The sequence below is a fragment of the Apodemus sylvaticus genome, chromosome 9 (assembly GCF_947179515.1).
Source record: "Apodemus sylvaticus chromosome 9, mApoSyl1.1, whole genome shotgun sequence".
Lineage (NCBI taxonomy): Eukaryota > Metazoa > Chordata > Mammalia > Rodentia > Muridae > Apodemus > Apodemus sylvaticus.
Genome location: NC_067480.1, coordinates 54,300,721 through 54,313,453, shown reverse-complemented (window position 1 = coordinate 54,313,453; position 12,733 = coordinate 54,300,721). Strand labels below are relative to the sequence as shown.

The following is a 12,733-nucleotide window of genomic DNA, read 5'->3' as shown; positions in this document are numbered from 1 at the left end:
GACAATTTAAGAAGCCTCGTGTTTATTATCTGATTTACAATTTACTATCTGATTTACAATTGATAAAGCAAAGGAAGGTACATAAAGAGCTATTTGACAAAGTCATGTTCCAGATATGACACAATAGTATTTTCCTGGAGCCCCCAGGATCCCATGCCTGGGGCCACACTTGGCAGTGGACTAGTGCGCATGCCTGTGGCCAAGCACAGGTCTCTACACACCTGACAGCAGACAAGGCCCCAGGACAGACAGCCCTAGCTCCAGGTGTCAAGCTGGCATGAGAACCACCCATTACTAATTATGTACTAGGGCTTTGGAATACTGCGTAAAATGTGCCTTCAACAGATACTAGGCTCTTGTGAGCTTCCTCTAACATCCTTCCCTGACAGAGTTTGATCATTTATGTCAGACCAGGGGCAAGTACAAGACTAAAAAACAAAACCCTCTTAATTAACAATGGCTATTTACATAAGATTTGGGATCTTTAAAAATTCAGGGCAATTTTAATTCTGAGCTCAAGGAGACTCTCTGAATAGGTAACAGGCTACTTGTAAGTACCTGAGAAATCACCACAGAAAATCCTAAAGGAGAAAAGTTGTGTTTTCCCAGGTAAGCATTGAAAGTACACACCAGCTGACTCTGAATGAAATAAAAAACAAAAAACAAAAACCCAAACGTGAAGAGCGGAGTCCTGTGGAGGAAGAGCTCACTGGAAGGTTCCAGTTCTTGTTGTAGTTTGCAGATCGTCCCATGTAACAGATTCTCAGGCTGTACCAAAATAATTTTAGGTGAAAACTGAAAATCAGCAAAACCCAGTTTTAAGACAGGATTCACATTTGGAGATAAGCATGCAACAGGTACAATTTGTTCTGACAGAACATCAAGATCAATTTAATTTTCAAAAACCTAAGTCTGTTTTTCTTTAATCAGCTGTGTTCATCTAGCTGCGAAGACATAACTCTGCTTCCAGTGGTCCCTTAGGCACTGACAGAAGGTCAGAATTATTGTCAACACAGAACTCCACGACATCCGGTTCATGACAGTGGTTTCTGTACGATGTGTGGACCTGGTTGGTAACATGCCACGCCCCCTCCGCCCCACCTTCCTGCTCCGTGCTGTCCCTCCATAGCTGTCCACAGAGGCAGCAGGAGGAGGAGGAGCCCTTTCTTTAGGGACCAAGGCACAGCTTTAAGGGAGGTTCCCAGCTACTTATAGCCTAGAAATGCAAATGCTGTTTTTAAAATGTGAATTGGAATATTTAGGAAACCTAACCAGCATTATCGTTCATGCCTGCTTCAGGCAGGGTCACTCGCTAACCCGGAGTGCTTTGTAAACTGTGTGTGTGTGTGTGTGTGTGTGTGTGTGTGATGAACTTGACGGTAGCTAGGCTGAGGGAAGGGGGCAGAAGTGGGGCGAAGGGAGAGCCTCTCTCCACCCTGTTTCTGAGAAATTTAGAAAAGTTATATTAAAAAGAATTTCTCTCAAGCAAACTATTTGCAAATTGAGCACCAAGAAGACCAAGTAAAAGACTTTCTTCCTTGGCAAACAAAACAAGCAGCTCCTGTCCTCTTCTCCTGTGCGCTCCAGCAGCCCTGTGGAGACGAAGCCACGCCAGTCACCTACAGAGGCAGACTGTCACCTGCCCCCTCAGCGCACAGCGCTGCTCCAACCCAGCGTGAGGCCCGTGCTTTTCAGCGTGTTAAAAACGAAATTGGAGGAAAGGAATGTCGGCTCTCCACACGTTCTCTACTCCTGCACACACCGAGATAAGCAGATGCTTTAATGTGCACAAGGAAAACAACAAAATCTAACAAAAACACACTTTCAAAGCAAGCACCTGGGTTTTACCTCAGTTTATAATTTAATGTGCCTGAGAATTTTTGTGCAAATACATGTCATCTTTCATTAAAAATATGCATAGCACACTTTGGAAAAAGTTAGTTACAACTAACTTTTCTTTAAAAATTTAAATATATAAATATACAACATAATCTACTGCCTACTGACTGATTGCACTTCTGGTTTAAACCCTCTGGCCTCCAAGGAAAACTGAGAACTATGCAATTATGTTTGCGTTCCCGAGCCACCGTACTGTCCAGAAGGAATAGCCTAAAAACGGTTTTGATTCCAATTTACTCTTATTTTCCTATTAAATCCCTCCAAGCCCACTCATTATTTTTTAAATTTTTCTTGTTGTTGTACAAAAATACAAGCTTAAAAAACTGAAGTCAGTGCCTCAAAGTCCCCAAATAAGAAAGTCTCCATTTTTGATGTAAATGACAAGATTCCCTATTTTGCTAATGCTGAGAGTGCACCATTGGATGGATGCATTTGACCAGGGACCAGCAGGGAAGGTACCGCCCACCGGCTCAGTAACAGACAACTGCGCATGCGCAACTCTCTGGAACAGCCTCCTCCCCGCAACAGCCTGGCCTTGGCTGTTCAGGTTTCCTTCCTAGGCAGGCGCTTGTGTTCTCTAGAGACAAAGGTGCTATCAGTTTAGCATTACTGTCACGTTTCGATAGAATTTGGTTTATTTTTCTATTCTCTTTTTATTTCTAAGGCAAGGAAACGTAGCTGAAGGAGCAAACTAGCTCTTCCATTTGCCTCCAAACTGCTGTCACTTGTCCCCACTTTTACTTGACTCCATCTTCAAAGACCATCTTCCAAACGCTCTATCCTGTCACTACGCCCTCTCCACTTTCACAGTCCTTCTGCAACATTCCTTTTCTCTCAAGTTAGGCTGTTCCCATTCTCAGTGCATCTCTATCCTTCATGTGCTAATTTATACACGAGGTTAGCTAATGTTGAGCCTCAATCTTCCTTCAGGACACCCATTTTGGGTGAGGTTGTGCAAACTGGGGCTCCAAAGCTACCCATCATGACTGGAAGACTCTGGTTCCTCCTCAGTCCACCCAGTAAACTGCCACCTGAATTTAAATAAACAGCAGAGTCTGGCTTCTGAAGACCCATTTCGGCCTCTCGGCTTTTCCCGTTCTCCTGGGCATCAGGGGTCTTGACCACCCTGGCTATTCCCAGCCTCTTCAGCCTGTCTACCAAGTTCATCTTCAGCTGGCCAACATCAGGAGGGGCCCTTGAAGGTCTCAAGCCATACATTTCTTGCAGGAATGTTTCAGCTGGTCGGGAAGCCAAGAAATTCTCAGACACATGGACTCGGGGTTCAAAGGGCAAGGGGGAGGAGCATGGTGACTGCGACGGGGAATTTGGTGGTGTGGAAGGGGTGGCCAGGGCCTTGGGGCGAGACTGCAGGACGAGGTTTTCTGGAGCCGGGCTGTGGTACACTTTGGCGGAGATGCCTCGCTCCTGCAGGAGTTTGGCTAAGCTTCTCGTACTGCTGAACGTTATGGTGGAGTCCCGCCGGTTTGTGATGGCTTCACCAGTACTTAGTCTGTAGGACGCGGCAGGAGAGTTCCCAGCCGTGTGGCATGAACTGCCTGCACTGCTTCCACAGGACAGGGATGGGAAACCGGAGCTGGAAGAGAGGTGGGCAGGAGCTGAGGGGTCGGGAAGGCCAGCCCGCCTACAGTTAGCTGACAGGGATGGCCAACCGGCTGCGTGTTCTTAAGGGCAGCCTTGCCATCCTTATTTCACTGAAAAATAGTGTCTAATTAAACTGTCATCTTCTCAAGCTGTGTTAACTCTAAACCATGGGAACACCTGGGCATTCATGAGCTGCCTTGCCAGTCTCCCTTTGGAAGGTGTATTATTTTTTTTTAGAAATTAAAAAATAATGAAAAGCTCTGACATCTATTAAATCTTCCTTCTTATTCTATACGTAAGACAAAAAAAAAAACCCTACATAAATCATATATTTAAGGTCATGGTGGAATGGAAGGGCTTTTACCCAGCTTTCCTCTGTGAACAAGGTTACCAGGATTTAATGCATTTTCCCTAGTACAAAATGATCACACACAGAATCAAGATTTTCAAGGAGTATGAACTAAAGACAAGTATAAAATTAACAAATTAACTGATACCCTTCCGGAGCACCAACTTGTACAAGGGGATCTGACTCCTTGGTCAAAGCTCGACTGAGAACCTCGTCTTTTTCCCACTTCAGGGCAGAACTTCTTGCCCTTCCTCAGCTGTATTCCTACAAAAGTCCCTGTAAGAGGCAAACTTCTAAGGCTTCTGTTGGTGTCTAACAAATGTAGAAGACCTGCAAATGCTTTCATGAAGGCTTCTGCTGGGCCCTTGATGGGGTGCCACCCTGTGATCTTGATGACTGGGTACCACCCGTTGGTCGTGACTGCTTCCCTCTTACATGTGCTTGAATTGCCATCTTATTTCTCTCCTTGTTGGCAGCTAGAGATTTCAGACTCAAGGGTGGCCTTAGAATCTTCCCGGTGTGACTCACACGCTGGGATTCACTCTCTTACCCTCCATGCTCTCACCACCAGCTTGCTTCTGCATCATCTTTCTTCTTGAGTTTTGATTATACTTGCCCTACAAAGGCCAAAGTATCTCTGAATACCACCTCAGATTCCGATTTGACCAGCTGGAACCAGCCTCAATATGGCTCAGGAAGTGAAGTCTGTGTCTTGAATAATTTGGCTGCTGACGCCATAACTCAGAAATATCTTTGCATAGAGTTGGGTGAGCTAGATAGTCACGGGGAGGGCTGGCCGTGCTAGAAGGAGCAACACGGTGCTTAGGATGGGGCTTGGGACCATGAGGCATTGTGTGGAGGCTGGAGCTCTCCCACAAGGGTGGCCAACAATGCCTACACCACAAAGCCCCGATGACATCTTTGGAAACTGATGCTTGCAAGTGTTTTGGGGGCGGAATTCCAATGCACTGTCAGAAACCAACTATCAAATAATAAATGGAGGAACAGGACAAGCCACGTGGATGGAAACCCAGGTCAGTAAATAACACGTCCATCCAGACCTTTATAACCCTGTGAATCTTTGAAGCAAAGTACTGAACCTGGAAGGATCTTGAAGCACCTGAACTTGGGAGCATTAGGAATAGAGGGCTTGTAAAGAGTGTGGTAGCTCAAACCTTGCAGCCTAGTTCAGTTTGGATACAAACCACCTCAGGTGGGTCATTTGTGTTAGCTGTCTGCTCCTGGAACAGTCACCTTAATTTGCTAGGCCTCAGTTTCTTCATTTTAGCGAACATATTCTGCCTACTTTAAAGAGATATGATCAAATGAGAAAATACAATGTCAAAATAGTCTAAAGACAAATAGTCACAAATGCTAACTAAAACCCTGGAAATTAAGACTTAGGGTAACTGACAAAGAACACTGTGTGTGCCTCACCCCCCAGGTCCTCTTACCTAGGGGTGACCTGAGTGACGTCAGAGGGGTGTAAGATCCTGCAGGTGGTGAAGGTGAATGTCGAGTTCGTGAATGAGAGACACTTTCCAGGGTTCGAAGTTGCAACTGAAATAAGAGATGTTTAGAAAGCCAAACACAGAATTGAAAGACTGGGTTAATAACATAAAAGGCTTGTTATTTTGTTAGCAATACAGCATATATCAACTGCCTTTGTAGTAGAAAGTTCCTAAATTCGGAAATGAAATATAAAGAGTACACTAGTATTAACTGATTAGTATACAACTGAACTCTCAGTACTTTAAAATTACAAATAAAGGAGCAAAAATAGCTTAGAAATGAGAGAAAAAGTCACCGAAAACACATTAAAAAATTATCTAGGCACGCAGGTCAAACTCTGGTTCTTACAGTATTGTGTGCTGACTTCAGAACACTTCACAGTAATGCAAGGATGAGGCATTATTATTATTATTATTATTATTATTACTGTTATTATTATTATTATATGGGGTTGAGATTTGCATGCGGGCACAAAAGCAGTGGTGGGTAAAAATCCTATCTCCTTAGCACCAAGGCAATGACACCAGATTGTAAGTTGTATTCTTCATTCTTACAAATTCGCAGTATTTTTTTCAAAGCCAAACTAACTAAAGAAGGTGCTTGATAAAAGAGTCAAGTTATCATGAAGCTGTAAATCTTTTTACTGTGTAGCACGTGGGAGTGGAAAGTGCCCTGCTGTCTACAGGGCAGGCCATACAAACAGCGGCTGCCTACAGAAAAGCATTGTGCAGCTAAGTTGAAACTGTATCAGGGAACTCTACTCAAAAGTACAATTAACACACAAGCCATAATTATTCAGACTCCGGAATCTGGCAGGCATTTTCTTGGGAAAAAAAAAAAGCTGTCAAAAAAAAAAAAAAATAAAAAAAAGCTGTCAGTATTTTCTGCCAATGACAAACATAAGTTTTGAGTGAAAATCGGGTTTTAGGGAACTTAAGTCCCTCCCAAGAGCTTGGAAACGTCCTCATATTGCAGCCTTCACACTGATGGAAGCAGTGACACCAATACCACCTCTCATGCAGAGTCAGCACCTGGGTATCATCTGCGTGGTGCCAACCAACCAAGGCAGGGCGCCAAACCATGCAGAGCAGACTCCAAGGAGAAGGACCAGCGTGCTTTCATGAAAACGAACGTGCAAATCCACTGACAGGTTTCCACACTGCTGCGACTATTCAAGAAACTACCACTCACCCACTTCTCATCTGACTGCAAACGGCATCCACAATTCTAAGAAAGGAGATTAAATACTTTCCTTTCCAGCTACACACTCATCTGAGAGTGTATTTTCTTCACGTTTTTCATATAGAACATTGCATCAGACTGAATGTTCATAATGAGAATCTTCAATTAAGTCATAAATTACTTGCAAAATTATAAAACAAAACCATTTTCTCACTATATCCAACGAAGTTGTTTTTCAGAAACCAGTATTTGCATAGCAGAACTTTTATTTTTAAATGGGTTAATTTTTTTTATAAGTTCTCAGTTTTTATTCTAACTTAATTAGTATCAGTAGACATAACCTATATAGACAAACCTGAGATTCTCAGGGGCTTTTAAGAGCATCAAGGACCCTGAGACCATAAGGCTTGCAAGCCACTGACTGACCCGCCCTCTCACTCTGTCTAACTTCTGCAGGCTGGCAGGAGAGAGGGGAGGGACTGGAACCGGCAGCAGTGCTGTGGGTTTATATTATTTTATCTCCACTGATGAGTAAACTCCAGGGAGACTGTGCAGGGTAGCTGGATCAGACAGTGCAGTGTACTGGCTAGGAGGCCATACTCAACTGTGCCTCCTCTCACCTGTGACTGGCCCACCCGCTGAGGTCATGGGTGGCAGGAAGATCCCTGTGACTGGCGTGGGCTGTGCAGGTGTCTGCTCCAGTGGAAGAGGCTGCTGAACCTGAAAAGTGATTCCCTCTTCTTCATCCTCCTCCAAGTCCGAGATGTGATAGACGAGCTCCCTGGGCATCTGTGTGAAGCCTTTAGTAATGACGCCTGGCCGTGGATCAAGAATGCTTCCCAGGTTTGGCTGGGCGAGCTGCTGCCAGTGATGCAGAGTCTGTGACCCTGAGCAGGCAAGCGGACAAGCATGGTTACACTTCCCACACTCCAGCCTTGGAGAAGCTGGTTTGCGAGCGGCAACAGTCACCACAGAGACACTTATTTGGTTTTGACATTTTGTTAAAATTTGTAAATTTAAGTTCTCTAACAGAAAACTGACATGACATGGAAAGTTTGAGCAGTAACTTTTCTATTTCAAAAGACAATCTTCAAAGGGACATCTAAATAAGAGGAGAAAAAAAACCCAATAAGGGCTTTAAATAGGACCCAGGCTGCTCAGGCAGGAAGGAGGCCACCCACTTCAGGGACAGGCTGAATCTTCCCAGGTGGCAAAAAACAATGTCCACCCAGCACAGCTTATGAACTTAGAAGCAAAACCTGGGCACTTAGGTTGGAAAATAACTTGAATTTCCTTGTGCACGTCCCTGCCTGCTCGTGAGTCTCCTTTCCCTGGGCTGCCGGGAAGAACAGGGAAGCGCAGGTGGTAGGTGGAGAACGCGTCCCTTTGGTCCAGCCCGGGTGACGGATGGAAGAGCATCCCATGCCCTTGTACAGGGTGTCACAGCTAACTGTGTCGCTGTGGTAATTTCATCCTGAAATCAGCAACTCTAACCAACTTGGATCAAAGCAGGAGTCTACACAATACCTATGTAAACTTTTGTTTTTTTTATAAGGAACTTTTAAGCCCAGAATTAGAGAATCATTTGTGAACCATTAGTATGTCATAAATCAGATATTTATTTTGGATTTAAGTTGTGCTTTAGGGAAACCTGAGCTGAAGGAGCAGAGGACAGATGTAACTGTGTGCCGCTATAGCAGGGACTCTCCTCCAGTTGTAACCCTTCATTCACCTCGGCCTGTTGGTCCTACCATGCAAATGCTGTCAATGGGATTCTGTAGCAAAAGGCAGGGTAAGCGCCTTCCCTCTTCCCTCTTCCACTGATACTAAAATGCCAGAAAGGAACGAACGGCTGAAGACTTGGTGACTCAGGTCTCATTATTCACTAACTGTTATGTGGCATCACGGCACAGACAGACAGACAGACAGACAGCCTGTACACAGGGTGCCATCATAACAGGTCTCAATTCTAGGAGAGAATCTAACATATACACAGCTTCTAAAAGCTGTTACTGACTTATTACCTTCCAGGGGCTTGACAATCTGTAACTTCTCTGGCATGAAGCCTCGCAGGCAGCCGGCACTGCCAAGGTCCGTGATCTCCGAGTGGTCACTGCAGACTGAGGCGACGTTCTCTGTGGGGGCATCACAGCTACTAACTTCTTCCTCCTGCTCGGCCAGAGTCTGGATCTTCCGTTCCCATTCTTCAGCAAAGAACTGCTTCTCACTTAGGTAGTTCTGTCTTCTCAGGCTAAGGCGATGCAATGCTGTAGCCAGATCACTATCTTCAGGGGATTCTGGGGGGTTCGTGGGCTGAGAGTTTCTGTGGGAAAATCATATTCAACGATGGGACTGTAGATTGCGACCTCTCCTCTCTACAGTGCTGGACATTAAAAAAGACTGACCTTAAGAATGAGGTATTTTCTTAGCTATTTGAAATATAGAAATAACAAACAAAATCATCAATAATACTCTTATCACAGCAACCACTGTAACATATTGTACTGGCTGGTTTTGTTTGTCACCTTGACACAGCTAGAGTTATCAGAGAAAGGAGCCTCCCTTGAGGAAATGCCTCCATGAGATCCAGCAGTAGGGCATTTTCTCAATTAGTAATAAAGAGGGGAGGTAATTCTGGGTGGTGCTATCCCTGGGCTAGCAGTCCTGGGTTTTATAAGAAAGCAAGCTGAGCAAGTCAGGGAAAGTAAGCCAGTAAGCAGCAGCCTTCCCTGGTCTCTGCATCAGTTCCTGACTCCAGGTTCCTGCCCTGACATCCTTTGGTGATGAATGGAAGTGTAGGCTGAATGAACCCTTTCCTCCCCAGCTTGCTTCTTTTTTTGGGGGGTTTGATTTTTTCGAAACAGGGTTTCTCTGTGTAGCCCTGGCTGTCCTGGAACCCACTCGGTAGACCAGGCTGGCCTCGAACTCAGAAATCTGTCTGTCTCTGCCTCCCAAGTGCTGGGATTACAGGCATGTGCCACCACTGCCCGGCCCCAGCTTGCTTCTTATAGAGGACTAGAAACCCTGACTAAGACACATATCATTTCCAATTACCTTTAGAAAGTAAAATATGTTGTTCTTGCTAACTTCTCCATCTTATTTAATTATGAAACTGCAGGTGTGGTCTACTTTTATGTTCAGGTCAGGTACTCCCAAAGTTAGTATTACCACAGTTCACAGAATCTACTACTGAGAGAAAGAGGTACCATTGCTTGACACAACCGTGAAAGCTAGCTATACACGATTACATGCTTTTAATCACAGAAAGTATGAGTAGGGTATGGTGGCACATGCCAGTAATTGCAGCACTCAGGAGACAGGCAGGAGAATCACGATTTTGATGGCAGTCTGGGCTGTATAGGAAACTGCCCTACCTCAAAACAAATGAATAACAATAACAGAAAAAAAAGGAAGACAGACAGAGAGACAGACAAATGTCACTGAGAAAGGCATGAAAGCATTCATTTTGGAGCCACAAATATCCCCAAATAAGCAGTGTATCTGAAAGAAAGCAAAGGTTATAAGTTGCAAAGACTGCTTCTCATAGGTCTCTGGTGCACAAACCCCTACTTTTCAGCACTGACATTAGGAGGCATTCTAGAATTGATTAGAAGGAACATGGCAAGTGAATGTGTACACACACTCTAACACCACCATGGCACAATGTAGGCATCAGAATGCAGTGAGAACTGCCGGCTGCAGAACCTTCTGGACTGCAGTGTTCAGGGATGCTGGGGTCTGAGTTCTCAAATGTGGTATGCCAACATGGTGAGGATGCAGCCGCCCCCTCCCCACTTCCTAACTTACCCTGCAACATCCGTGCTGCCCCCTTGGCTCAGGGGTGTTTTGTCCTCTGCTATCGGGACACCAGACTCAAAAGGCTTCGCTGTCATGATGACACTTGAACGGTTAGAGCCTGGGATGGGTAGCAGGACTGGGAATGTGACAGAGCGGCCCCGAGTGTCATTGGCAACCTTGACAGTATCAAACACCCGTTTCTGCTGGGCCCTGTCAGAAAGGAAGCATCCCCTCCCGTTAGTCTTACTCAGGAGAGCACTTTCTGAGCGCTGTACATAGACACAGAACCAGACATAAACCCGCCCGAGAGCTCTCATTTGGGGAAATTGAGAAAACAACTGATACAGGAGAGCTCCCTCATGGGAAGACAATCTGCACAGCAGCAGATTCACTCCTGACTGCAGTCATGGCTCTGTCCTGTGGCTCCTTCTCTCCATGCTGAGGTATCGAACCCAGGACCTCACATTGTTACGTATGCCTCCACCACATGGGCCTTTAAAAGAAGTATCATTCTTCTTTTACATTTCTACTCTGATGGTGCGACAACAGCCCTTGTAACCTGTACTTACTTTTGTTTAAACACAGATTCCCCATCCAAACTCAGCTTTTTACGCATGGTCCCCTCGATCTCAGCTGCCAACGATTCCTAAGGGAAGAAGTTCAGTAAAGTGACTACTGTGTGTGGACAAACACAGGAGGTCTGACAGGCTGCAGACCAAGACGACTTCTTGCTTTGCTGTAGTTTCTGTGCTAATGTTTCATATACTTCCATGGTTTTGATGATCTGCTCAGAGATGAGGGCTAAGCAGTATGGCTCAGTAGGGCAGGACTGAGGATGGCTGGTTCTAACCTGGTTTTTAACATCCTCAGATACACAGATGGAGGAATAGATATATACATAGGGATGTGTATGAAACACATACATGTCCTGACTTGAGCATCTGAAAGAGTCCAGAAGCCACAATACTTTAGTGGCAATTGGCACATTTGGTACCCAGGTCTTGGACTCAATGTTATTTCTCAAAGTCACCAAAGCTCCTTGGAGAGATGGCTGACTCCTGGGCTGGGACAAAAAGTACAAAATTTGCATGAAGGAGATCCTATTGGCTAGATCTTGGACAACTTGAGAATCAAAATAAATAATAAAAATGGCTTATAACCCACTGAGTAAATAAGAACCTATGCTTCACACTGACTAAACAAATACATGTGTCAGAAAAGCTCTAGTAAAAGGTTGTTAGTAAATACAAAAAAAAAAAAAAAAAAAGGATGGAATTAGAAAACTGCTAAAAGCTGAAGAAGCCCCAGCCCACTGTGTGCCCACACCCATGGCACCATTCCCAAGGCAGAGGGGTCTGAACCGTGTAAAAGTAGGGAAACTGAGCTGAGCACAAGCCAGGGTGCGCATCCTTCACTTTCCTCTGCTCCTGACTGTGGCTATGATTCAGCAGATGAGTTAGGTTCCTGTCTTGACTTCCCTCAACAGACTTGCAGACCTAGAATTATGAGATAAAACAAACTCCTTCTCCCCAACTTTCTTTTTGTCAGAGAATTGTATCACAGCAACTAGAACAGCAGTCATCACAGAAATTACCAAAGAACCCTGGGTAGAGCTGAACTCGATGGCTGAAAATTTGATAAAGACCTTTGATCACCTGGTTAACGTAGCATCTGCTAGCTTTCATTCACGGATAGTAAATTAGTACTGCTAACTTACTTAGTTCATTAATAATATTAACCCTCAAGGGTAAAAAACTGGCAGATAACACTTTGACCAAAAATTCATAGTTAGTAAACACTGACAATAGGATGAATGTACCTTGTGAAATAACATAACATTACTTCACACTGAAGAAGCACACACAAGGTATCCTGTTTTTTAATTTCTCTGTGAATGCAAGCGTGTGTAGAGGTCAGAGAACAACCCTGTGGAGTTAGCTCTCTTCTTCCAGTTTTATGTGGTATAATGGTTTGTATAAGGTTGGCCCAGGGAGTGACACTATTAGGACGTGTGGCTTTGTTGGAGTAGGTGTGGCCTTGTTGTAGGAAGTGCATCATTGTAGGCATGGGCTTTAAGACCCTCATCCTAGCTCCCTGGAAGCCAGTCTTATGTTTGCCTTTGGAACAAGATGTAGATCTATCAGCTACTTCTGCCCCAGACCTGCCTGGATGCTGTGATGCTCTCACCCTGATGATAATGGACTGAACCTCTGAGTCTGTAAGCTATCCCTGATTAAATGTTGTCCTTGGTCATGGTGTCTGTTCACAACAGTAAAACCCTAACTCAGACATGGGTTCTGGGATCTAACTCAAGTCTCCAGGTTTGTGTGGCAAAGGCCTTTTACCCATTAAGTCATCTTGTTGACCCCCATACATATCCTTCAAAGGACA

The 12,733-nt window shown here is 44.7% G+C and overlaps 1 protein-coding gene across 1 annotated transcript in view; it reads right to left on the bottom strand.

The window, feature by feature from the left end:
* The window catches only part of Trak2 (trafficking kinesin protein 2), a 55,840-nt gene continuing 43,107 nt past the window's right edge, over positions 1 to 12,733 (bottom strand). The window contains exons 11-16 of the mRNA XM_052192520.1: positions 10,912 to 10,988; positions 10,352 to 10,552; positions 8,569 to 8,867; positions 7,165 to 7,431; positions 5,305 to 5,410; positions 1 to 3,493 (exon numbers count right to left, since the gene is read on the bottom strand). Of these exons, the coding sequence (XP_052048480.1) occupies positions 2,815 to 3,493; positions 5,305 to 5,410; positions 7,165 to 7,431; positions 8,569 to 8,867; positions 10,352 to 10,552; positions 10,912 to 10,988 (1,629 nt within the window). The 3' untranslated portion in view covers positions 1 to 2,814. The remainder of the gene's footprint in view (positions 3,494 to 5,304; positions 5,411 to 7,164; positions 7,432 to 8,568; positions 8,868 to 10,351; positions 10,553 to 10,911; positions 10,989 to 12,733) is intronic.